Raw genomic sequence first — 27,887 nt, forward strand, 5'->3', positions numbered from 1 at the left:
TGGAACTAGAACGTTCTGGAACTGCAAGCACTGGTGTGAACTATGCCATTGAAAACCCTAAAACCTACTTTCCATGTGTTTTTGATGCAGAAAAAAAATGCACTGGACTGCATGTGGTGTAAACTAAAAGTGAAATTTTTCAATGAGAGCAACTGTTTTTGTGACAGCTGTCTAAAGTGGGGATTTCCCTCACTATTAAAAAATCTGCCCAAAGAGACACAAAAAAAAAAAAAACAATTGACGGGTTTTAGGCATTCGTTTCCTTATCTGAAATGTACATTTTGGTTTCAGATACACTTTAATCTTGCTTGTCTTTTCTTTTAGTTTCAGGACCAAACAGACGTCCACTTCAACAGGGATTTTTTCCAGAGGAATTCCTCCGCTGCTCGATCTGACACCTACATCAACATGCGGGAAGTCTCTAAGCGCATGAAGTTAGCCGTGGGGGAATATCTCATTGTACCTTCCACTTTTGAACCTTTTAAAAATGGAGACTTCTGCCTGCGTGTCTTCTCCGAAAAAGCTGCTAAATCGCTGTGAGTTGAAGTGACAGGCCATAGGACTTTTCATGACGACAGTTTCTACCCTTCATACCACCAACATGTTCCTAAAATAAAAAAAACTTATTGTACATGATCTTCAGATTGGACCAGTACAGTCAGTAAGGGGCACAGAACGTTTCTAGCCAGGGATCAATGCCAGTAGACAGTGGTCACATGGCAGTAGACAGTGGTCACATGGCAGAGTAGTGTTTTCTAAACAGTGATTTATCTTTCAAAAAAACTGCTGTCAAAACTTTGTTTTCGTTTTTGCAAAACATTACAGTAGCTGTTGGCTTTTTAGGCTCCATTCACATATAGGCGTTTTGTGATTCTGCCCACGATCCTGAACCATTGTAAATCGCGGGACGCCCATGTGATTCCCGTTACTTGCAATGGCACCCCTTCTTTTGGGTGACAGGCGTTCCGCGATTCTAATTGCGCGATTTTACCGCGATTCGTCAGGCGACAATCACGGCAAACTCGTGCTGCGTATGGGGTGCCATTGCAAGTCACAGGAATTGCACGGGTGTCCTGTGAATTGCTATGGTTGGGAATAGCGGGCAAAATCGCGGTAATTCTGCCCGCGATCCGAAATGCCTATATGTGAATGGAGCCTTATAGTTTTGTTTGTCATCACAGGAGAGATATCGCCCTGCTTCTATTCCCTGTGACAGTGGTCAAGTGTAGAGGATCTCTTTAATAGGGAAACATTCAGCATTAAAAGCACTTTTTTGGGCTAGGGTTCTATTAAGGTTAGCCTGAAAAAGACTGCATTGTACGTTGACATGGAGTGAAAAAATTTATGCATTGTAGTATTAGTACAACATAACCTAGATTTAAAAAATTAAGATATTATAGTTAATGAATAAAAATAATATATCCTAGTTAAAGATTTTAAAAAAAACTGCAATATATCCTAGTTAGAGATCAATATAGCCTAGTTTTAGAAGAAAAAAATATAATATATCCCAATTAAATAGTAAAAAAATAACAAAATATTCTACTTAAATAATAAAAAACAACAATGTATCCTCATTAAAGAATAAGACAATTACAATATAACCTAGTTATAGAATTAAAAACGACAATATATTCTAGTTAAAGGATTAAAAAAAAATACAATATATCCTAGTAAAAGGACTAAAAATAACTCGCCCTCTCCGCCTCCCCCACCCCACCCCCTTTTTTTTTTGTTAGTATGTTTCTCTCTACCTGTCCTCCTCCTGTTTCCAATCTCATGTATAATAAATGTAGCAGGTTTTCCAGGCATTGGGCCTGATATGGGTCTGCCATGGTTACCGGTGACACCTTCAGCCCATTTAAGCTGAATACCCAAGAATACCTCAAACGGTACTGGGCTGTACTAAGAAATAACTCTTGACACTCTGGTTAGCTCGGAAGTCCTGGATACAGCTCCCTCCAGTCCTTCCTGACTGAGGTAGCTCCTTGTAACTGCTTGTGCTGCTGCAACTCTCAACACTGTACACTGCAAGCTGTACATTTTAACACTTCAGGGCCCAACTACTGGCGTCCCCTCTGCACTTCAGGGTCCTCTCACTAGGCACCCCCTCTACAATTCAGGGTCCTCTCACTAGGCACCCTCTTTGCACTTCAGGGTCAACACTGGCACCCCCTTTACCGCTAGCTGGCTCCTGTATCCATTGGACCTTCGTCAAAGTGGTCCCCTCTCAGCAAGGCAGACCCCCAGGGGTAGTTTGCAGTATTCACGAACTGGGAATGCTTTCCTGAAACAAGACCCCCTCTACTCCGCTGGTCCTCGGCACACCGGATCCTCTCTGCAGCTCAGCTCTACTCTCTGTCCCCTCAGGCAAGCTGCCTGGGACCCCCGATCCTTCTGACAGGAGGAGAGACAGCCGTCCTCTCCCTCCTGGGACTCTGCTTCCCACCAAAGATGCTACGTCATGCACTCCCCTGAAACTTATACCGCACTCCCAGAATCCTGTGCGGCAGAATCTGCCTTTCTGGGGTAGATACAGGCCTGAATGTGCCATTGATTGGGTTTCCTCCACTGCCTAATGAGAGCCCTCTCATGGAGCACAGTGGGGAGATTCCCCAGTCTCAACAGCCACACCTGGGAGACATGACAGCCCAGCTGACAATCATGGCCCTGCTGTTAGGCAGCCAGGGCCCACTATACTTTACCTAGCACCTACCTTGTAGGGTGCTACATCAATATCTCAGACACAGCTGAGAAGGAAGAAAGAGGCTAGTAATTACAACAAAGCCAAATATGTTCAGAAAAACAGAGCTGTGATAAAAGAACAGCCAGACAGGAGTCACAGGTGATCTACAGAGTAAGGTGTAATGCTTCGTACACACGATCAGATAATCAGACGACTTATCGTTCACATTTTGTTGCATTAATCTAGTATTGAATCCAACAATGCGTACTAAACTTATGTTTTTTTCGTACGATTCTGGAAAAGCTTCCTGGATGCATAGCTACTTATCGGATAGTGCAAAACAAAAACAATGGCAGCCAGGCTTTTTCCAGTTTATTTTCATGTTTCTGATCATGCGTGGTTTATGTCTATTGATTTTTAGCGAACAAATACTGTACTGATTAAACAATTGACGTTCGCTAGTCTATGACAAAAGTTTTCCTGTTTGTCCCTTCGGATTTTGTTGGGCGAATTGACGTGATAGGCTGTTGAAAGCTGTGTACTAACGATCAGATTATCGTGATTCGAAAATTTGAAAGCTATTTTTTTCATACGATTATTTGATCGTGTGTACGAGGCATAAGGTGGGTTGACCTCTATTAGAACCTCTGAGGCTCCCAAATTGGCTGCCTGCCGGTGATACAAGCCCTATTATGCCGTTTGACAAAACAAATATATGTTGCCACCGTTGATGTAGTTACGAATTGTATTGCTCATTTCGTCTGTTAAATAAAGAGAAAAAAAACTACAATATATCCTAGTTGAATAATAATAAAAGAACAACACTATATCCTAATGAAATCATAAAACAACAACATATCCTAGTTAAATAATAAAAAAAAACTACAATATATCCTCGTTAAAGAAAAATAAAATATATATCCTAGTTAAAGAATAAAAAACTACAATGTATCCTACTTAAGGAATACAAAAAACTACACTATATCCTAGTTAAACAATAAAAAAAAAAACTACAATATCTACAACAGTAGATCTCTCTCAGCAACAATTGACCTCCCAACAGCATAAACTTGACCCAAAAACCATCATAGTTTTTTCCATTAATGTTAACATTATTTGTTTGTGCTTTCTTCCTCCCAGGGAAGTTGGAGATGTGGCAAAAGCAAATCCTTATGAGGTAAGTGCTTATTTATCCCAGAATATTTTCTCTTAAAGGACACGGTGTCATTCTATAACTTTCTGAGCTGTGATGTTGAATTTCAGCTTTAATTATGCATCAGTAGAAATTAGCATCTGCCTAAAAAGTTCTAGCTAAGGGATGCCAATAGTGCTAAATGGGGGGACAAGCTTTTGTGTGGTTCCACACAGAGATCCACTTCCAGTCTAAAATTGAAATCCCATTTAGAGTACCAGTTAACTGTGTTGCTACACATAAGTTACCCAGGCAATCTATCCCTGTAAAAGAAGAGTTTAAATACTTACCTCTTCTGCCCCCCATGCCACCAAACACAGCTTGGATCCTAAGAAATCAAATTGGCTGGAAAGCTGACATTCCTGGAAGTGTTGATCTCCTGGGCCATGCAGTTCTTACTGGTTCCTCCTTCTGATTTTCGGTCTCTCCACCAGCTCCCCAAGGAATGGACACAACAGGTCCGATAAGCAGCTGATCCTGGAGGAAGGAGCATGAGCTGCCTCTTTCTGCACAGAAGCTTGTGGCTATGGAGGGTGGTTTGAAGTGAGGTGTTTAAGGTGCAAGAGGGGTTAGTGCTCATAATAGAAAAACATTGTCTTGTTCATTGTAACCCTAAGGCCTCATGCACACTGCAGCTCAAAAAAGTTGCTTCTATTGGAATTTAAAAAAAATGTTCTCCCTTCCATGTTAGCCTATGAGTCCATGCACAATATAGGCCAGTGATGGTGAACCTTGGAACCCCAGATGTTTTGAAACTACATTTTAAATGATGCTACAGAGTGCATGAGTATCATGGGAAATGTAGTTCCAAAACATCTGGGGTGCCAAGGTTCACCATCGCTGCTATAAGCGTTTTCAGAAGTTAGTAAACCCAGGAGTATAGGAGCAGAAAAAAAAAACATCAGGAGAGGAGAGGAGCTTTTGAGCATAAAAAATGCTCAAAAGCTCCTTAGCATGCATTAACGCACCTTACCAGGCATTGACACGTGTTAATGCTAGGCGCGTTATTGCCTTAATGCACTCTAATGAGTAGCACGTTTTGGCTCTGAGGAAGAGGGTCCTCCCTCAAAACACGTCAGCCCAACCAGACAGTTGCCGGCACAAGCACATCATCCAGAACAGGGGTCCCCTGGTTATTTTGGAGACGACCGGTTCCATTGTGTTTAATGTGTGATATCATCACTCGTTTGTGAGTATTATGTATGTCGTTTTAGGATTGCAATAAACCTTTTTAGTGGTAATGCATAAGGTCGGTGCGCCCTTCTTTTGTTGTTGTCTTTCAATGCACTGACGGAATTCTGGCCAGCAGAATGTAGTAACACCAGATGCAGGAACCTGAATTAACGCGCATGAAAAACATGGCTTTTTACAGTATTTTTTCTGCTGATAAACTCTTGCAGGGGAATGAAGCATCAATAGCATATACAGTGTGCATGAGGCCCTACAAAGGAAGCCACATAGACAAAGGAAGTCCAGATGGCTGAATTTTATAATATTTTCATGACAAATCGGAGGCCTAGGAACCATTAAATAATGGTTTAGGTATATTTTAAGGAATAATAATGATTAGAAATAAAGAAAATTGCATTACATAAATATATAAAAGGGTAAAAGAGAAGACGTCTGAGACTTAGGCGCGTGCCTAATCACCCCATGCAGTGCAGATCCCCCCTACTGCCCTGGCTCCCCCCCCCGCCCCCGCAGCGCTGCAGGCTTTCCTCCTCTTCTATTCCACCGGCTTCTGCTGCTGCAAGCACACACAGGGGGATGTCTTAGAATGAGTGGGGGAAGGGGCCTGTAGATGTGCAATTTAATGTCCCCTTCTCTTTTTGAATGAACACAGTGAGTGATCGGTATTGTGTGTTTGAGCTATGGAGTGTACACCCTAATGCAATAGGCTGCGTACACCTGTGGTCTGAGACAATAAAAAAAAAGGGACTTCTTTCAGTCGTTAGTCAAACTGCAATGAGCTCACAAAATTGTGGTAATGGTGCAAAATATGAGACTAATTTATTGTTTGGAGCTAAATCTGTTCCCCTCAAAATGCATGTAACATAATGGAGTAACCATTTCTTTTTTCCCCTCAGCCTCAAGTATCTGACAATGATGTGCCTGTCGACTTCAAGAATATTTTTGAGAAACTGGCAGGGGGTGTAAGAGAATTTCAATATTTTTAATAGAATAGAGTTGGAGACAGAGAAGGATATGTAGTGGTTTGTGGGTGAGGCCAGTGCTACAAAACCAGAAACCTCACTCATTCATATACACAGACAGGGCAGCCATCAGAAATTTTGGAGCCCCTTACACAGCTTTAGGCCTGGGCCCCCGGGCCTGACCACAAAGTTACATCCTCCTCCTCTGCCCGGGCCTGTAAATGCATATGATTGAATGCTAGGCGGCCAGCAGGAGGCTGGGAGACAGAAGCCAGTGCAGCAGGTGGCACCAGCAAGAGTCTGGACTAATTGCCAATGTAGGGAAGGAAAATAAAAAAGGGGAGGTGTCAACTTGGAGCCCGGGCATCCCTCAGGACTGGGCCCCTAGGGACGCCCGGGCCCCCTACATCTGGATGGGCTGTACCCCCCTGAAGGTGGCCCTGTACACAGATGCCGCCTAACTTACTTAAAGTGGAACCAAAATCAAAGACTAGGTCCACTTTATGAAATGAAGGAGGAATTAGGAAAGGTAGGCCTTGGTACAGAACCAGATTTAATTCAGCTGTTCATGGTAACAGAGAGATCTGGTAATTATGCAGTTCTGCGTTACGTCAGTGACACACTGTAGCGCCACAGTTGAAGCCAATAGAGATTCTGCTGACATCAGCACCTCCAGTGCGGTACTGCTGGAAGCCAAAATTGCAACTCCCTAGTTTAAAATACATGATCTGGAATGGAAGAAGACAGTCAGATCTGTTTATACTGTCTCCTACACTCCTAACAAACCTCCCTAATGCTTCCCTGATTGTTTAAAGTGGACCAAAATTTTGAGAAAAGGTCCATTTTAAATATTTGTGTAGCACCTCCCCTTTCACACTTACAGGTCCCCCTGAGTTTCCATTAGCAACCTTGACATACACAGTCAGTCACTTTTCCTCTATGGCTCGTCCAATAATCAGTCCAGGGGTATGTAGTTGTTTTGAGTTTTATTATAAATTAGGGTTGGGAGAAGGGAATAGCGGGATACTCCGAATTAACTATTCACAATACTGGAGGACTTCTATCTCTTGGTATAGCCAGGCTGTTGATCCACCTTGCCACTGAGGTGAGTTTAGATTTAAGTCTAAGTCTAAGTTTCTAAGATGCCTTGATGAACTAAGGTTATCTTCAGAACACTCTCCTCAGTATCCTCTTCCTTGATAAGTAACATTGCCCCTTTTCCCCCAGCTAATGCAGAAAATAAAGAATACTTATCTTTATCTATGGTCTTGTAGTCTTCCTACTGGTTCTAGCTGTGATGACCAGTCTACTGAAGCCTGTCTTTTTGCTGGTCTTGTCGCTGCCCCTCTCACCGACATTAGCAATGTAGGACCAGCAGTCACCAAGGGGGAGATTTACTAAAACTGGTGCACTCAGAATCTGGTGGCGCTGTGCATGGTAGCCAATCAGCTTCTAACTTCAGCTTGTTCAAGTAATTTTGACAATAAGGCTGGCTTCACACTGGTGTGACCACAAACATCACATGTGACTCACACCGCATTGCTGTGTTGATCACATGCAATGTCTGCGCAATGTAAATTCAGTCATACAGTTTGTATGAATGAATTTGCATTGCATTCGGACCAAAATGGTACAGGATCCTTTTTTTGGTCTGCACTGGAATCAGATGGCATGGGTGTTCACACCTAAGTGATCCAATTCCTGCACCATTTCACAGTTCGCACTGCGACCTGCAAACTGATCTGGGGGTGTCATTAACTTTGCGCTGACACCCGCAGTGGTTTGCAGATGTCAGTGTGAACTGCCTGAGAATCAAATGCGATGCGGGAACCCGCACAGAAGTTGCGCTGGTTCCCACATCGCATATTTGTGAACCCAGCGTTCACCACTTGTGGACCGGAAGATTTTCCCCCTTAATGACCAGGCCATTTTTTCAGCACTGCGTTAATTTAACGGACAATTGCGTTGGCGTGCGTCGCTGTACCCAAATAAAATTTATGTCCTTATTTTTCCACAAATAGAGCTTTCTTTTGGTGGTATTTGATCACCTCTGCGATTTTTATTTTTTGCGCTATAAACAAAAAAAGAGCGTCAATTCTGAAAAAAAAAAATTATATTTTTCACATTCTGCTATATAACATTCCCCCCAAAAAATGTAAAAATCTAAAATTTTCATAATTTTTTCACCATTTTAGGCCAATTTGTATTCTGCTACATATTTTTGGTTACAAAAATCCCAATAGGCATATTTTGTTTGTTTTGCACAAATGTTATCGCGTCTACAAACTAGGAAAAAAAGATTTATGTATTTTTATTATTTTATACAAGTAATGGCGGCGATCAGTGATTTTTAGCGGGACTGCGACATTGCAGCAGACAGATCGGACCCCTCACTGACATTTTTTACACTTTTGGGGGGGACCAGTGACATTACTACAGTAATCAGTGGTAAAAATATGCACTGTTACTGTACTAATGACACTGGCAGGGAAGGGGTTAACCCAGGGGTGAAAGGGTTAAGTGTGAGCCTAGGGGGTGTTTTCTAACTGTGGGGGGGGGGGTGGACTTGTAATATCAACACAGAGACCTAAATAGCAGGAACACAGGGGCTCTGTGTTGATACCAGAGAGAACAACGTTCTCTTCCCACGGGGAGCGATCGGAGGTGCCCGGCGGCAATCGTGGCCGCCGGTCCCGCGCCTCGGCTTCCCCACTGGCGAGTGGGCGCATGTGCTCACAGGAGCGCTCCAAGAAACCAACGTACAGGTACGTCGATTCACGGGAACCTTCCGACCTGCTGCCGTATAATTGCGGCGGGTGGTCGGCAGGTGGTTAAACATGGAAGCTGATTGGTTTCTATGCACAGCTGCACCAGATTGTGCACTCCTCATCAGATCTCACCCCCCATGTGTCCTGGATTGTATATGATGTCGCAGGAGTGCTCGCCCACATTCTGGCGTTGGAAGAATGACAGGAGAATAGAGAAAGGAAAGTATATATCTGGATCACATCAACTCCTAGTAAAAGGAGCATTATATTCTCCATCAGCTGGGGGAAGGAGAACTGAATTTTGATATTTATTTTATTTATACCATTTTATTATACTCAGAGTTCAGCTTTATATTAGCAATGCATGTATTATAATTTGGTAGTTCTGGGACTTTGCATATCACAGTTTGCCTGGCTAGAGAGGATAATAACCTATAGCAGGGATTCTCAACCAGGGTTCCTCCTGAGGTTTCTAGAGGTTCCTTGAGCAATGGGCAATTTCTGCCTCTCAGATAAGTTCCCAGTGACACCATTGTTCCTTTTAGCCATCTGTAAGGGGGTAATTCTTCCCAATGATGACAAGAGTTAAGCCCCGTACACACGATCAGATTATCGAACGATCTGTCGTCCGTTTTTTGTGGCATGCTAGTCTGATGTGGAAAGTGAAGAGTTTATTTTCATACGAATTTTCCCGTACGACAGAATTCTACTTCAGAAGTAATGTCATGTGTTGGATTGCTTTGTATGTGTTCTTTCGTCTCTGAGCATGCCTAGTCTTGCTCTTAAGATTTTTTTCCGTCAAAATCTGTACTAATGAGACAAAAATCGGACGTTGTTTTGACGGACGACAAAAATTTTATAGCCTGCACATCAGGATTTTGTCAGCCGAAAAGTCGGAGTCGGCTGTCGAAAGCACCATACTAACAATCCGAAAATCGGCAGATCGGTCGTCGGACGAAATTTCCCTTCAGATTTTCTTATCGTGTGTACGACGGGCCTTAAGGAGCATTCTTCCCACTGACTGTCACACTAATGTGTCATGAGTTGTAGATTTTTAATTTTTAGCAGGGGTTCCCCTAGACCAGAAATTTATTTCAAGGGTTCCTCTGTGTTGAAAAGGTTGAGAAAGGTTGATCTATAGTATCCAATCAACAATTTTATTGTACTATCCAGAAGAAAAGATTTTATGTAACTATTAGATTTGGGTCTTTGTACTTTGAAGCATCAAACATCATTCTTTACATTGCCTGTTGATGTCTTTTATATCATTGCTTATTGGTTCTTATCTGTTATGTAGAAAGGAGAAATCAATGCCAAGGATATTCAGGCAATTCTCAACAAACTTCTGGCCAGAAGTAAGTTTATCTTTTCTACCAAACTAATGAATTTAAAGGGAAAATACATAGAGTTTTGGCCACTAGAGGGATCTTTCAGTGGCTCAATGCAGTTGTCCCTTGTTATAAGCAACTGTTGAGATAACATTTCAACCACACAGGTCTTCCTACAAAACATGTCTATGAGATGGTCAACTCTTAACTATCAAAGCTATGTAAGTTATATTTAATATTAATATTTGTTAAAAGGAAAGGCAGATTGATTGAAAAAATATTTGCTCTCTCTAGTGGCCTGTTATTTCAGTTTATTACTGCATTTTTTACTTTAAAGGCCTGTTCTTCTGATTTCAGTATGTAAGGAAAAGATTAGAGCATCTGCCAGGTTTTTATTGCCATCTCCGTCCCATTCAAGAGATTTCAAAATATCCACATTAATTCACTTTCTCCAATGGGTAAAGAGGCAGAAACACATTTTAATATAGTGAGAAAGGGTTAGACATTCTAACATTTTTTTTTATTGCTGTCTGTGTCTTTTTGTCCATGTGACACCACCCACCTCCCCAATCAGCACCACCACCCCCACCCCCATTTCTTATCTTGAGATCAAAGTGAGTGATAAAAACTTGACCGAAAGAGAGTTAAGCCTTGTACACACTACTAGTTTTTTTTTTTCGTTCAACCCAGCAGGTTGAAGAAAAAAAAATGACAGCTCCGGTTGGAGTCGCTGTACTAACAATTTGATATTAGTACAATGATCTCCCCTGCCGAGCTATTGTGTACTGAAAGGGGGACAGCCCCCATGCCAGAACACTCCGAGCGCCAATTAAGGAGTTAGTCGGCAGACCTTTTTCGGTTATGAACCTTCAACGAACGACCAGCTTCTGTCGGACCGGCTGCCGTACACACAGACCGAATGTCGGGCGGTTTCCATTGAAATAGCCGCGATGACGGCCGACATTCTGCCCGTGTGTACTAGGCTATAGGTCTTGCAGCATTTTGTGTAGGACCTTCAGATATTTACTTGCTTGCTCCTCCATAATTCTTTCCATATTCCATTATTTGTTTCATATTTTATTCTATTAAATATATAGATTTGTAGATTAGCCACTAGAGGGAGCAAATATTTTTTCAATCAATCTGCCTTCCCTTTTAACAATTATTGATAATAAATATCACTTACATGGCTTTGATATTTAAGTGTTGACCACCCATAAATAAAGATTTTACCCCCTTCCTGACCAGGGGGTTTTTTGCAATTTTTTACTGCGTGACTTTAACGGACAATTGCGCGGTCGTGCGAAGCTGTACCTAAACGAATTTCACGTCCTTTTTTCCCCACAAACAGAGCTTTCTTTTGGTGGTATTTGATCACCTGTGCGATTTTTTGATCATGCGCTATAAACAAAAAAAAAAAAACATAAATTTTGCAAAAATAACAATATTTTTCACTTTTTTTTATATGAAATTCCCCCCAAAAAAATGTAAAAATCAAAATTTTTTAACATTTTCGGCCAATTTGTTTTATGCTACATATGTTTGGTAAAAAAAAAAATCGCAAAAAGCGTATTTTGATTGGTTTGCGCAAAAGTTATCGCGTTTACTAACAAAGGGAAAGATTTTTGTCATTTTTGGGGTTTTTTTTTTTAACGAGTAATGGCGGCGATCTGCGATTATTATTTTTTTGCGGTACTGCGACATTGCGGCGGACAGATCGGACCCTTGACTGACATTTTTGACACTTTTGGGGGTACCAGTGACATTACTGCAGTAATCAGTGCTATACATATGCACGGTTACTGTAAAAATGACACTGGCAGGGAAGGGGTTAACTGTATTGGAGAGGGAGGGGTTAAGTGTGTCCTAGGGGCGTGTTTCTAACTGTGATGGGACATGTCTCCTATTGTAAAAACAGAGATCAACGGTTCTACATTGTAGAACCGTCTGATCTCCATTTTTACACAGGGGCGAATGATAGGCGGCTTGTTTACATTAGCCATCCGCCTTTCTCCCGCTCTCCTCTGTGAGCGAGCCGAGGCGGGCGTGCGCCTCAGCGGGCGCGCGCTCGCCCGCTATTGGCTCAAAACCCGGTGACAGGCTAGCGACGTAGATCTACGTCACTCTGCCTGGCCGGGGCTGACTGCCGCAGTAAATATACTGTGCGCAGTTGTCAAGCGGTTAAGTTTTGCGACTTTCTGGTCGTGGCAGTGTAAACTTAGCCTAAAGCCCAACTTTGACTACCCCAGATTTGCTTCCCCCGCATGTATTTTATGTTTATAATTATTTAAAACGTACTTTCTTCTTCAGACTTTTCTGTCTTCAGGCTGGCCATGTAACAGGTCCTCTTCCTCTTTGCTTCTTTCTAATGTTGGGCAGTCCTCAATGATGCTGCGAGTGGTAATGATGTAAATGACATCAATATTGCTCTGTGAGTGCAGCGCTCCATGAAGGGGCCCCCTGGGTGGATCAATAATACCCAGCATTCATAGGATGTCCTCAGTACTCCGGGTTGAATGACGCCCGGACTGAGGGCATCTAATGGCAGAAAGGAATTGCTGTGGGGGACAACACGAGAGACAAAGTGAATATTGCAGCCAGAGCTGCAGTTTTTATATTTTGCATCTCCAAGAGAAGTTATAATGACTTTTGTACACAGATCTGGGCTCCTTAGGGAGTTTATTGATATCCAGCATGCTACAGTGCTCACTAATAAAGTGTACCTAAATCAAAAACTAAAATGATATATATTGCCGTTTCTCAGTCCTAAGATATGGTAGGTGGGTTCGTTTTTTGTCTTTGTTTTACCTGCTGAAAATGTTGTGAGCCTGAAAAATGAAAATGTAAGGAAAGGGGGACAGGAGTTTCAAGGCCCCCCTTTTCCCTCAGGGGATCACCACAGCTCAGGGTTTCAGGTCTCCCCTACAGGTAAGGGCGTGGTTAAGGGGAGTCTGTTACCTGATAGGTAGGAAGCTTTAGAAGCAGGTAGAATTTGCTAGAAGCCCTTTGAGAGTTAATAAAAGGGGCTCTCTGACTGGAATTTTTGCCAGTCACCGCGGGATGGACACGCTGAGGAGCTCACCCCCCTCCCCTTTGTCACGGCCTTTATAATGTGGTGGGTCACCTTTCATTGGAAAGGGGGACAGTGAAAGGAATAAAGTTATGTGGTAATTCAGCTCGAGCTGTAATAGCCGAGTTGGAATTTATGGAATTGAAAGTAAAAGTTTACATGATATCGCTGTTAGTATGAAGTTAATGAGTTTTAACAATATGTTACTTTGAAACCAATAATAAAGGCCGTGGCCAAATATTTTCCCAATAAAGTATTTGTTTGTAGTCATTGTGCATGTCTAGGGATTGACAGAGTATGAATGCTGTGTGTGATCCCATGAATACAGCAACAAGATCTAAGGATTATTAGGCTGAAGTATATTACAATTTAGTTGTTGGGTTTAGATACACCTTAGCCCTTGTTACAGCACTTCAAAAAGACTGATGGGAACGTGTGATTTTTATTTTTTTTTCTCTATTTAGGAACAGACTTAAAGTCAACTGGATTTACAATGGCAACGTGCAGAGAGATGATTTCCCTCATGGATGTATCCTTTCTGTGACAGTTTGTTGCAGATATACAATATATTGTCAAAAGTATTGGGACGCCTACCTTTACACGCACATGAACTTTAATGGCACCCCAGTCTTAGTCCGTAGGGTTCAATATTGAGTGTGCCCACCCTTTGCAGCTCTAACAGCTTCAACTCTTCTGGGAAGGCTGTTCACAAGGTTTAGGAGTGTGTCTATGGGAATGTGCGACCATTCTTCCAGAAGCGCATTTTTGAGGTCAGTCACTGATGTTGGACGAGAAGGCCTGGCTCACAGTCCCTGCTCGAATTCCTCCCAAAAGTGTTATATCGGGTTGAGGTCCTAACTCTGTGCAGGCCAGTCAAGTTCCTCCACCATAAACTCGCTCATCCATGTCTTTATGGACCTTGCTTTGTACACTGGTCCAAATTATGTTTTGTAGGGGGGATTATGGTGTGGGGTTGTTTTTCAGGGGTTGGGATTCGCTCCTTAGTTCCAGTGAAGGGAACTCCTAAAGGCCTCCTAAAGACTCCTAAATTTTCGGATTGTTAGTATGATGCTTTCGACAGCCAACTGCGACTTTTCAGCTGACAAAATCCTGATGTGCAGGCTATATAATTTTTGTCATCCGTCAAAACAACGTCTGATTTTCGTCTCATTAGTACAGATTTCGATGGAAAAAAATCTTAAGAGCAAGACTAGGCATGCTCAGAGACGAAAGAACACATACAAAGCAATCCAACACATGACATCACTTCTGAAGTAGAATTTCTGTCGTATGGGAAAATTCGTATGAAAATAACCTCTTCACTTTCCACATCAGACTAGCATGCCACAAAAAATGGACAACAGATCGTTCGATAATCTGATCATGTGTACAGGCCTTAAGGCACCAGAATACCAAGACATTTTGGAAAAATTCATGCTCCCAACTTTGTGGGAACAGTTTGGGGATGTCCTCTTCCTGTTCCAACATGACTGCCCACCAATGTACAAGCAAGGTCCATAAGAATATGGATGAGCAAGTTTGGGGTGGAGGAACTTGACTGATCTGCACAGAGTCCTGATCTCAACCTGATAGAGCATCTTTTGGGATGAATTAGAGCAGAGAATGTGAGCCAGGCCTTCTCGTCCACATCAGTGCCTGACCTCACAAATGCCCTTCTGACACACTCCTAAACCTTGTGGACAGCCTTCCCAGAAAAGTTGAAGCTGTTATAGCTAGAGAGAGAGGGCCAACTCAATATTGAACCCTACGTACTAAGACTGGGATTCCATTAAAGTTCATGCATGTAACAAAAGGCGTCCCAATACTTTTGAAAATATAGTGTATGTCAGACACAGGCTGTAATTATGGAAAAGCTGCAGTAGGCTCAAAAGCTTGACCAAATAATTTATCAATAATAAACTACCCTTTAAAAACAAACTACCCCAATTGCCACCCTTCCAAACAAGAAAAACACCCTTTAAATAAAAAGTTGATTTTTATTTCAGTCAAATTTCACCTAAGCAGCTCATTGAGTGAAATTGAGAATTTCCACAACGTTTTGGCCCAAGTCAGTTTGTCCCAAATCATCCCTACTGGTCTAGAATAGTTTTTTTATAAATGGTAGACTGAACTAGTAAGAGTATGGAAGGTCCCTTCATCAGTACCTGGTTACATATGGCGCTTTTCCACTGCATGGTACCGAATGGTTCGTCTCGCTTTTGCGCTTTTCCACTGCATGGTACCGAATGGTTCGTCTCGCTTTTGCGCTTTTCCACTGCATGGTACCGCATGGTACGATGTTGGAACGGTTCGGTACGGTACAGCAGTGGTTTTCCACTACATGGAACCGAACAGTACGGCTCGCTTAAACAGTACCACCTCAGTTGTGGTCCCAACAGGGCCGTACAGATATCATATCCCACAAACCTTTGCATGCAGCCTTGACTGTCACTACTAGCCACTGATTGGTCAGAGAATCATTGTTATCCCACCCACTTACTACTTTAGTGGAAAAGCAAACCGTACCGAACCGTTCCAACACCGTACCATGCGGTACCATGCAGTGGAAAACCAAACCGCGGCAAGCAGGGCCGAGTGGAGCCGAGCCGGTACTTGCAGTGGAAAAGTGCCAATAGTAAGTCAGGCTGAAAAAAGACACAAGTCCATCTGGCTCAACCAATAAAAAACAGTTAAGAAAACCCAACCATACAATCCCATATACACAATCCTATAGCCGCAGTTGGTCCAGAGGAAGGGAAAAACCCCAGCAAAGCATGATCCAATTTGCTACAGCATGGGAAAAAAATTCCTTCCTGATCCCCCGAGAGGCAATCGGATATTCCCTGGATCAACTTTACCTATAAATATTAGTAGCCATTTATATTATGTACACCCAGGAAAGAATCCAGGCTTTTTTTTTTAAAGCAATCTAGTGAGCTGTCCAGAACCACCTCTGGAGGGAGTCTATTCCACATTTTCACAGCTCTTACTGTGAAGAAACCTTTCTGTATTTGGAAACAAAATCTCTTTTCCTCTAGATGTAAAGAGTGCCCCCTTGTCCTCTGTGTTGACCTTAAAGTAAATAACTCAACACCAAGTTCACTATATGGACCCCTTATGTATTTATACATGTAGATCATATCCCCCTTAATCTCCTCCTGGTTGTTGCTGGTTTTGGTGCAAATTCCAGTTCAGGCAGTTTTCTTGGGAAATAATCAGTTCAGAAACTTCTATTATGACACATAAAAAAATGATTCCTTGACTTAAATCTGTTAAGATGGATGGCACTGGAACGCTGAGTCTGGTAGAATTTAGAACCCTCTGGATGAAGATACAGAAATATGTGGTAACTTACTCTTCCCACTATACATTTATTATGTAATATTAACATGTATTATTCATATATTTCACATTTACTTAAATAAAAAAACATGTCTTAAAAATTTCTGGAATTTTAATATCGAAAATAACAAAGTAATTTAATGCAAAAACACTTACACATTAAATGTCCCCTGCATACAGGATATCTTTAGTAAAGCAGACACTGACAGGTCAGGCACCATGGATGCCCATGAAATGAGGATGGCGTTGCACAATGCAGGTAACTTATATCTGTGTTCTATTGAAAATTGATGTAAGAGTTCCTTACAAAGTTTTGCCTTTCTTCACCTACTTTAGCATGGTGAAGGGATCATATGCCCTATTTGCAGGGCTGCTGGTAGAAATCACAGGGCCCCGTATAACCTACCTGGCAGCCCCAACCCCCCCCCCCCCCCCCCACCTCCCTAAATGTATTAAGACAGTATTTTTCACTAAAAACTATTTTTATCGGACACCAACATAACAGAGAACCTGTAAATTAGCCCCTTTTTTGTTTTTTACATTTAAATAAATAAATAATTATATATATTTTTTTAAATGTAAACATTTTTACAATTATTTTATTTTACAATTCTCTTAAATTATTTATTACAATGTTTAATTATTATTATTTTTCTTTAGAATTTGTTTCTTTTTTACAGGACAGGGAATCCTGCAGTGCTCTGGGGGGGAGGGGGGTGTAACAGTAAAAGTGGGGCACACAGGGAGGGTGATCAGTGTCGGAGAAGCAATTACAGGAACGATGCCCTGTGTCTGTGCCTCTCCCTGCAGCAGCTGAAAGCTGTCAGGAGGGGGAGAAAGCACACCGATACCCCGTGCTGTTGGGGCCCATCCTGTGTGCCCAGGCCCTCTACAGTAGGACTGGTCCCCCCCCCCCCCTATCAGCAGCCCTGCCTATTTGGAGGGTGTTTTTGTCCCAATCAGATAAAAGGGTGTCTGTTCCTGCAAGGGTGTGGTCAGAAGCTGAAAAAAAAGACCCACCTTGTGTAAAGAAGAGGATTCATGTCATGTGGTATGAAGGGTCTTAGAGAGGTGTGATTTTGTATATGAAGTGGAAAGCTCCTAAAGAAAAGATACTAGATGTCAAAATCAGAGGCGTAACTAGATTTCTCAGGGCCCCAGTGCAAGAAATCATGAAGAGACATGTCCGCTGACATCCGATCCGATCCGTCAAATCTGGACGGATGGAAACCCTATTTTCCATCCGTCCAGCGTATCGAATCGAATGAGAACGGTCCGTTTCCATCCGATTCCCCCATAGAGAACAGCGGGACCTGACAGCTCTGTCTCTGCACACAGCGCAGAGACAGAGCTGCCATCCGCCTGCTCAGCGGGGGATCGGCGAATTGATCCCCCACTGAGAAAAACGGAGTCCGCCTGACGGACTCCCTGTGTGAAAGGGGCCTTAAGGTCAGAGGGTGCAGCAAAGACTGATCTGTATCAGAAATGTGTCAGCCGAGAACTGGACATGCAGGATTTACATGATTGCTTTATCTCTGAGCCGGTATCTCAGCCCAGGAAGCAATTAGTGACTCTTGATATCTATTCTCTCTGGGTCTCTATGAGAGGCAATAAATACCCATGTTAAACCGACACATTGCTTAGTATGTATGCTAAGCTCACTTTATGTCTTCCCAGTAAGTTTCCATTAACCTGTGCGACTTGTCATGCGAGTTTGGATACAAAGTTGCATGACAAGTCACAGCCCCTTGATTTCAATAGAACCTGTTCAAATCCATGCAACTTAAAATTGCAGTGAGTTTGAAAAGTTTCCAGGACTACTTTGACTTGAGTGACAGAGAGTGTAAACGTCGCATCAAAGTCACACTCGAAATCAAGCAATTTTGGAGTCGCAAAAATGTGAACGAAGCCTAACAAAAAAAAAATATCAATAATCACTGACATTGTATCAAAGAATAATCACTGACATTGTTTTCTTGCAGGATTTAATCTTAACAACCAGATCCAGCAGAGCATTGCTCAGCGCTACGCTTCCAACGACCTGACTATAAACTTTGATGCGTTTGTTGCCTGCATGATACGCCTGGAGACTTTGTTCAGTAAGTGAAATATCAGCAAGCCAAAAACTCTCAAGTACCTGCAGACATTACACAGGGCAGTCATTTTATAGTGCTGACATTTAGGGACTTTTACATTTTGGAGCATGGCTAAGGCTTTAGGCCATAGGTGTCCAACCTTTTCAGTGCCCATCCAACGCAGCCGATTTATACAGTATATGTATACAGTACAGATAACTGGACCTTTATGCAGTATCCTGTCAGTCCAGTGCCCAAAAAAAAGCTACTTACTTGGATGTTAGGAAAACGGCCTACTACAATCTTTCCAAATCTTCTTCCCCCTGACCATGCTTGCACAGCTGATCCCAATTCTATGGAGTCATCTGCTGACAATAGTGATGGTAGACAGGCTTCTTTTAATCAGGTTAGCTTGGCTACCTTTGGTATAACTGTAATTTATACAAAAGTACAGTTTTGTTTTGAATGATCCTTGCCTGCTTCTGTCCTGTATTTATGGATAAAGGCCATGCCAGTAAGCATGTTGAAAGTGAGACATGAGACATATAATTGGCCCCTGGAAAGCCAGTGCATACTCCCTTATGGCATTCCTTTAAGGCACAGGTGTCAAACACAAGGCCCGTGGGCCGAATCCGGCCCTCAAGGCCATTTCATGTGGGCCTTGCACCTCTCCTGCAGCTGAAGAGCTCAAGCCCTCTTCTGGCCCTCGTCCAGACCCTGTACTTTTTGCTTTTCAGCAATGCCTACAGCTTCTTCCCAGCAGCAGCACAAGATAAGGGGGTGCACTGTGATGTAAGAAAGGGTGGGGGAGGCTCTTGATGTCTTATGTAAGAGTAGGGGATGCTCTGGACATCTAGTCTTACAGATACAACCGGCCCTTTTGAGGGCAATAATAATGCTGATGCGGCCCGCTATTAAATTGTGTTTGACACCCCTGCTTTAAGGCTTCATGTACACGGGATGTTTGAAAACCTCTCCTGAACGTTGGAACTTGACAGCTAATAACCGACGGTTGAAAAATGTCAGTTTTGCCACGTTTACATGCCGCGTTTAGGCACGTTTAGTGGCCTTTGCGTTTACCAGCCTTTTTACATTGTAAAATGGTCAGAAATGTGTCGCCATTGAAAACACCTATAAACAAAATGCTTATAAACGTGTTTAGACACGTTTTCAAGCTGTTACAAGCATTGGGCGTTTCAAATGCCTATACACTTCCGTCTGCATGCATTATTTTTGCTTTAAAAAAAATGCCACTAAACTCAACTGCTTCTAAACAACTATAAACGTCTCAGTGTACATGGACAGATAAGATAATATAGAGGAGAGTTCAGGGGCTGCTGAAAAAGACGGCCAACTGCTCCTAAACGTCCGTTTGTCTGCAGCAGTGTACATGAGGCCTAAATGTGCAGCACAATTTACTAGCATCTTAGAGATAAAACAAAGTATTACTAGATAAGTGAAACTCTTGTTGCCTAGAACAGTGTATCAAGTGAATTACATCAAAAATATTTTTTTGTGAATAAGTAGCCACGATCTGTGCACAAAAAATTATAAAAAATAAAGGGTGCAAAAACTTAAATAGTCCAGTGCTTTACAATTCAATATGTTTAGTGAGAAGATGATGCTCCAACTTTTCCACATGCAAATACAACAAACTGTGTAGAGCCCCGCTGTGCTCTATATGTGAAAATTGGCAGCTTATTGAATCAAATTATCCCACTAAGAGATCATATGTGTGTGAGTGGAAGCGCCTCTAAAGACAAGTGGTCAGTCAACTCCAGGGAATGTATCCAGGTTTATGGTGCTCCTTAATCTTGTTAACCATATCATGTGGTTATAAAAGATAACAGAAGACGCTCATAGTGCATTAATGCGTATAAAGCTGGTTTATTAAAAAAAAAATTTCACTTACATCAAGGACAATGAATTTGAGCGATTTGGGATAAAATCTTGCAAGGCCGCCTGCAGTGTGGTCCGTGCTTATTGAGGTCATGTTACTAGCTCCATCCAATGCGTTTCGTCTCAGAAGGCATCGACTGGGATTAATTAGCACCATAAGCCTGGATACATTCCCTGGAGCTGGTTGACCACTTATCTTCAGAGGCGCTTCCACTCACACGCTTATGATCTCTTGGTGGGATCATTTGATTCGGTAAGCGACCAATTTTCACATACTGTATAGAGCACAGCGGTAACACACTTCCCATTGGGGATATTTCAGCTGCACTACAAACAGTTTGTTGTATTTGCATGTGGGCAAGTTGGAGCATCATCTTTTCACTAAACGCATTGAACTGTGGAGCACTGGACTATTTATTATGAACTTTTTGCACTATTTATTATTTGTAATATTTTGTGAACAGATTGTGGCTACTTATTCATAAAAAAAAATATTTTTGATGTAATTCATTTGATACACAATTCTACGCAACAAGAGTTTCACTTATCTAGGGATACTTTGCCATTTGAACAATCATTTATGAAAAGCAGCAAGACAGTTATAGGAATGGGGGGGGGGGGGGGAGTAGGTAGCTTAAAGGAAGTTATTATCTGCTACAGAAATGGTTGATGAGTCTCAGTCTACTTTAATGCCATCCAGGACACTGACAGCACACATTAAAGGCCAGTGGCTCTATGAAATGATCTCATAGTAAATAAAATACATTTGTTTGTTCCCTTCCAGAAATGTTTAATCTTTTGGACAAGAATAAAAGCGGAACCATTGATCTGACCTTACCCGAGGTACGGTAAATCTTATCGAATGCATACTATTTTTTTCTGTTTTCTTCATAAACTGGCTACAGGTTTCTATCTGTATGTGTGGGCAAAATAAAAAAAATATATTAGGTACATTTCTCTAACACATGCACATTTTTCTTGTTTCATCCCTTTTTTTAAATACAAGTACAAAAAAAAACAAAAGAAACAACAACCTGTTGATGTGCTGGAAATCCAGTGAGCTCCTAACTGACCTGCACTGAAATCCCTAGCAGTGTTATTAGCCCTGCTGGAGTTCACTCCTCCTGGACTACAGAACATTTCTCCCTCTGTAATGAGGAGATGAGGATATAAGGAGCTGTTCTGTACTCCAAATCAGCAGTAAACAGCCTGAGGTGACAACGCTGCTCCTCCAGAATTACAGTACAGTGAGTCACCTTAGGAAAAGAAGTGTGTTAATGGCAGGATCATCAGGTAAAAATAAACAGAAAAAACCTGAGAAAGAAAAAAAGAATGCAGCTTTAACATTTCAGGACTGGTAAGTGTAACGCTCCTGCGTTTTATGTATGATGTGGATTTACAGCTGCAGAAATATTCCACTTCAGTAGTCATGTAGAGAAACGCTGAGACACCAATCCCAACTCCCAAGACTCATCATGTGTGGATGATCTCAATTCAGCAAGTAAATACACACACTCAATAAGATGTTCCTAGAGTGACTTATGTATATAGTAACACAGTGATGATAGGCTGAAGAGACCGGTTGGGTAGAGATGGTAGATGACAGACACTTGAAAGGAAATGTTCTTAAAAGTAAGATAGTAGCAGATGGGATGCAGATAGGTTAGCAATCATGTATGGTAGCAGATGATAGAGTAGCAGGTGAACATACAGGAGAGACCAACCCAGTGCAAGAGCAGATGGTAGTAGGCTCAAGAGCTAGCAATCTTAGATAATGCAGATGTAATAATAGTCCTTAGTATGCAGAGCTAGATAGTGTAAGCTTTAGTATGAAGGTTATAGAGGTTTCCCCTGTGGGGTACTTATCACTAGTAGCAATGTAGCAGAGGAGAGGTTTGACAAGAGCTGATGATCCGGTAGCGGGATACAGGGATCAGCGCAGCGTGGTTCCGACAGCGAGGTATGCTTGCAAGCATGAGAGCTTCAAGACAGGTTAGCATCAAGGCACAAAGCAGGTTGAACGAACACATGTGAGTGAAAGCTGGTAATTTAAATAGCTGTTCAGTCCGGCGCTCAGTGATGACAGCATCAGTCTTAAAGGTGTATGCGCACCTTACCAAAAGAGAATGGTGGGGCGCATACACTTAGGAAAAGAGTAATTAGGGTACCCAAAGGTACCAGAACATTACAGTAAGCTGCAATATATTACACTTTTGTTCTTCTGGTTTCCAAGAAAAATCTAGCCATGTATAGTTAACTTTAAGGTAGTGGTGAGTGTTAGGGAGGGGGGCTGGGGATATATAATTAGTCATTCCAATCTTTAGAGTGATACTTTACATTCGTAGAAATTGGGGTGGAGAGTTAATATCTGTCTATAAAATATCGGCACTATTCCCTGTAAATTAAATAAATCTAGGAATGAACCAAGTCTTACAGGGCGAATCCCAGCAGACAAGTAAAATGCCTAAAATATGAAAGAAAAACTGATTATAAAAAAATATACAAATTTTATTGAAAAGAAAATAATAAAATCAACACATAAAAATACAGCAATATCCATGGTGTATCACATAACATAACACATCCTACGATGCGGTGGATTGACGCGTTTCACCCACAACATGGGCTTCCTCAGGATCCGGATGTGTTATAGAATTTTCAAAATATACACCCTGAATAAAAGCAAATAAATATCTCACACGCCATACAGCGAGATCTTGAATATTGGGCTGGAAGATAACTGATTGGTCTAGGCAGGGAAAAAGGATGTAAAATCCCCTAAAGAGAGTATTTACCCATGAAAGAATGATGCAGTCAAATGTTAAGTACAGATAAACCCAGAAACCAAAAACATATGTTTCTGTCCATATCCAATAGTCAAAGACAGTCAAAAATCCATTTGCCCCTGCAGCGACGGACTGGCCCACTTTATAATTTATGTTCCTTTTTTTTTCTTTAAAATAACAAACATGTCGTACTTAGCTGCTCTGTGCAGTGGTTTTGCACAGAGCAGCCCTGAATCTTCTATTCTCTGGTCCCCTGAAAGCTCTCCTGGCTCCTGTCCCCTGCCGAGTGCTCCCATAGCAAGTGGCTTGCTATGTAAACATCCCTTGTAATAGAAAGAAGCAGGAAAAAGAGAAAGCAAGGGCGCCAGGTCACAAGGAATAGTAAAACAGCAGTGACTTTATTGTAGTACCTTACATGTATAAAATCCAGCATCAGCCTATGCAGTGGTGAGGGGAGATTCTCACAGTGATGACAGATGGAATGTGATCAGCTGGAAACCCCGCGGTAATCCCGAGATGTGCGAGCGGACTGTCCATGCACTAGGCTATAGCTGAGCGTAGCGTAGGCTCCCTGGGTGAGCAGCCTCGCTAATGCCTGTGGCCGGAAGTGACGCGATAACACACTGCCGGTTCCTCCATGGAATCCGACAGGGGTCATGCGGCGGAGCAAAAAAGTGGAGGGCGAGCGGTCAACTTTTAGCTCCGCCGCATGACCCCTGTCGGATTCCATGGAGGAACCGGCAGTGTGTTATCGCGTCACTTCCGGCCACAGGCATTAGCGAGGCTGCTCACCCAGGGAGCCTACGCTACGCTCAGCTATAGCCTAGTGCATGGACAGTCCGCACGCACATCTCGGGATTACCGCGGGGTTTCCAGCTGATCACATTCCATCTGTCATCACTGTGAGAATCTCCCCTCGCCACTGCCTAGGCTGATGCTGGATTTTATATATGTAAGTTACTACAATAAAGTCACTGCTGTTTTACTATTCCTTGTGACCTGGCGCCCTTGCTTTCTCTTTTTCCTGCATGTCCGGAGGGATCCCTTACCTCTTTCAGGAGCTGCCGGTCTTTACAGTTTTCCCAGTCTTTGGATTTTAAAAAACTTCTCACCAGAATTTGTTTCTTCCATCTACATGGACACTTCCCAGTGAAGGTTGATGGTTCATGGACGAGGTTTCTCATTTTGCTTCCTTTATGTTATGTTAATTCATAATTGATCTGTTTGTGAGTATGGTAATTCTTCATCCATGTTGTGACAGTGAGCGCTGACCCACCGATCTAGGTCGGTTTTTTTTGTGGTTTTTTTTTTTTTTTATAGAGAGAAGCAGGACAGGTCCTCTTTAATGTGAGATCTGGGGACAAAAAGACCTCAGATCTCACATCTACACTTAAAAGCAAAAAAAAATTTCATTTTTTTTTTTAACATGAAGAAAAATTGGCCCTTTAAGGCCGTTGGGAGGAAGTGACGCATGATGTTGCTCCGGTCCTCCAACGCCATAGAGTCCTGCCTGGGACATGGACGGACCAGATTATTTTCCCCGCTACCGACAGCTCCGGTAAGTAGGGGAAACGACTGGGAAGCGGCAGGGCACCTCTCCCGCCACCCATAAAAGTGATTCCTGCAGCAAATCTGCCACTGGGACCACTTTTATGTGAAAGAGGACCGCTTACCCTGTAAGAATATACCGGGGTTATGGCAGCTATTTGCTGCCATAACACCAGTATTTAACGTCAAAATACCGATGTAAAACTGCGGCAGCAAGTCCAGAAATGGTTAAAGTGGTTGTAAAGGTTCAGATTTTTTGTAAAAATAACAAACATGTTATACTTACCTGCTCTGTGCACGGGTTTGAGAAACCCCAATTCTCCTCTTGTGGGGTGCCCCGTCGGCATTCCCGGCATTTCCCCTTCATCGGGAGCCCTGACAGAAAGCCGATTTCCATAGGGGCACCCATGAGGGCGCGCTCCCGGGTCTCGCTTCTGCGTCCATTGACACAGATAGCAGGACTCAGCCCCTTCCCCCCGCTCCTGTGTCACTTTATTTGATTGACAGCAGCGGAAGCCAATAGCTCCTGCTGCTATCAATCTATCCAATGAGGAGAGACAGCAGCTGGAGCCGCTGGGCTTGTGCACATCGCTGGAATGGGTGGGTTCAGGTAAGAAAAAGGGGGGCTCTGGGGGGAAGCTGCAACAAAGAAGGTTTTTCACCTTAATGCATAGAATGTATTAAGGTAAAAACCTTGAGACTTCACAATTCCTTTAAAGTGGAAGTACACTACATCTGAGCACCACAAACCGAAAACTTTACATTTATATATTTAAAGCAAACTCCCCCATTCTCTATGTCTCCATGCTTTATTTTGTTGAGAAATCACCACCTAGCATTGTTTTGCCATATTGAGTAAGGGCGGATGGTTCATATAGGGGGTCGGGATGTATTGGTTTGGGGCGCTACCACCTTGCACTACCCAGTTGTGCAAACATTAGTTGTGTGTTGGTCCCATAAAAGTGCACTGTGCTCACTTAAAATGGCCAAATAGCCAAGGTGTGCAAAGGAATTGTAAAAGTGCTGCGTGCTGTAAATAATACTAAAAGTGCAATAATGCAATAAGTGCAAATATTATTTAAAGTGTACTTGTGCTGAATAGGTTGGACCATCTATGTGTCAATCGCCAGATGCAGGTTGTAATTCAACCTGCTAGGTACTATTCAGTAAAAAGTGCCAAAGTGCTAATGAGTGAATAAACAGTTGTTGCATTGAACCATTTATTGTGATATTCCCTCGTGGGGAGTAAAAACTTATAGCCGTGATCACATAAAGTAAAAATATTAATAAATACAATGGTGGGTGAGTTGCGCCCGTTTGACACGTGCTGGGAGTGCAAGTGCTAATACCTGAGGTAAAGCACTTACCAGAGGCTCTCCCTTATTCCAAAGCCGGCTTGGTTATTGCTTCTCCCCTTTGATGCCTGCGGGGCTCCTGGATTGCACTCGATCGTTTGCAGGTATTAATGTGAAAACATCTAGGGAGTCAGTGTACAAAAACCAAGAAGACTTTCATTGCGTAGTACAGTAGTATATCGGGGGAAGAAGTTAGTATTAACTCACTGTTAGGAAGTTCACTGTCAGCTTGTCTGGTGTATCCTGGCGTTCGGCTGTTCGGCGCTTCTGCGTTCCACCGGCCGAAACCAACTAACCGGAAGTGACAAATGACGCTGTGTTGCCGCTCTACGCGTTTCGTCACTGCGACGTCATCTGGGGCGGTGTCATTCTACGTACTCCCGGAGTTTATATAAGCCTCCGTATCCTAGTGACCTTTTTGTTTACCTCCAGCATATTGGTAACCCCAATGAAGTTACGCTGCGGCCATCTTGGTAACTCGGAGCCCTTTATAACTGGTCAGTATAACATGGATACGGTAGGCTGTTTACATCACGTGAACTTCCTTAGACAGCGGGTCCCATATGCTTATCAGGATATATACTTCTAATAGATAATACCAAAGTGATAATGTTGTAATATGTGCAAACGGAAATGGTGAAAAAAAGTGCATAGAGGTGCTTAGAAGTATGTGCAATATGGGTGGTTGCCCGTCATTCATAAAAACCAAACTTTATTAGAATTTATTTAAAATTGATTAAAAGATAAAAAATCTGAATATTAAAACTTATTAGTACAATAAACAATAAAATATGTGTGACCTTACTAAATGAAGATGGGGGTGGAGTTATGAGAAAAATATTAAAAGTTAAAAATTATATATATATATTAGAAGCATCTGACCTCTCAAGATTTCCTTCATGTTGGAGGGGTTGTTATTCAGGAGCAGGGGGGTTATTCCCCTTCCTCCATTGCGAGGTATCAAAAGGAATAGTTCTTGCCTTTAAGGGATATTACAGGTAATTGATGGTATCATATAAGAGATTTAAAAGATACATGAGGATGGAGGGTGGAAGAAAATGATAAAATATATAGAATATAAAAATATAAAAAATAAGAACAAAATGCATGATGGCCGTATGCTAAAACCGCATGTAAAAAGTATAAAGGCCATGTTAAAAACGTTGTAAAATTTATAAAAATGTTATATAAAAGGATTTGGGTGGAACTCTTTTAAGATCATGTGGGAGTCACATGATGGGCGTCTAAATTTAATCAGGAAGAAATACAAAGTGGGGTGGAAAGCGTCTAAAAATCAGTGATGAAGCAGTTTAAGTCAATGTCTATGTTAAGGCCTTCAGGCTGGAGTGTTTGTAATAAATATATCCATTTTGTCTCATTGCGAGATACACTGATTTTTTTGTTGCTACCCCTCCAGTCTCCCTTGATTTTATCAATTGCGTAAAAAGTCATGACCGAGGGGTCTTTGGCATGTGCCATCTTGAAGTGACGTGATAGACTGTGTTTGTCAAAGCCTTTCTTTATGTTCTTCACATGCTCCCTTATTCTTACGAACAAAGGACGGGTGGTCCGGCCTACATACTGTAATTTACAAGGGCATTCTATCACGTATGTTACATGCGTGCTTGTGCATGTGATTGTCTCATTGATTTTGTACTCCCTTCCTGTTGATGTGGACCTGAATG

The 27,887-nt window shown here is 42.2% G+C and overlaps 1 protein-coding gene across 1 annotated transcript in view; it reads left to right on the plus strand.

Annotated features, from left to right (window-relative positions):
* Positions 1 to 27,887, plus strand: part of LOC309551061 (calpain-8-like) — a 113,433-nt gene that overhangs the window by 83,552 nt on the left and 1,994 nt on the right. Inside the window, exons 11-19 of the mRNA XM_082251503.1 lie at positions 325 to 536; positions 3,827 to 3,863; positions 5,966 to 6,031; positions 10,097 to 10,154; positions 13,662 to 13,726; positions 16,475 to 16,543; positions 16,720 to 16,798; positions 18,522 to 18,638; positions 21,298 to 21,356. Coding sequence (XP_082107629.1) covers positions 325 to 536; positions 3,827 to 3,863; positions 5,966 to 6,031; positions 10,097 to 10,154; positions 13,662 to 13,726; positions 16,475 to 16,543; positions 16,720 to 16,798; positions 18,522 to 18,638; positions 21,298 to 21,356 — 762 coding nt within the window. The remainder of the gene's footprint in view (positions 1 to 324; positions 537 to 3,826; positions 3,864 to 5,965; positions 6,032 to 10,096; positions 10,155 to 13,661; positions 13,727 to 16,474; positions 16,544 to 16,719; positions 16,799 to 18,521; positions 18,639 to 21,297; positions 21,357 to 27,887) is intronic.

The sequence above is a fragment of the Pelophylax lessonae genome (genome assembly GCF_965119305.1).
Source record: "Pelophylax lessonae genome assembly, chromosome: 3".
Taxonomy (NCBI): Eukaryota; Metazoa; Chordata; class Amphibia; order Anura; family Ranidae; genus Pelophylax; species Pelophylax lessonae.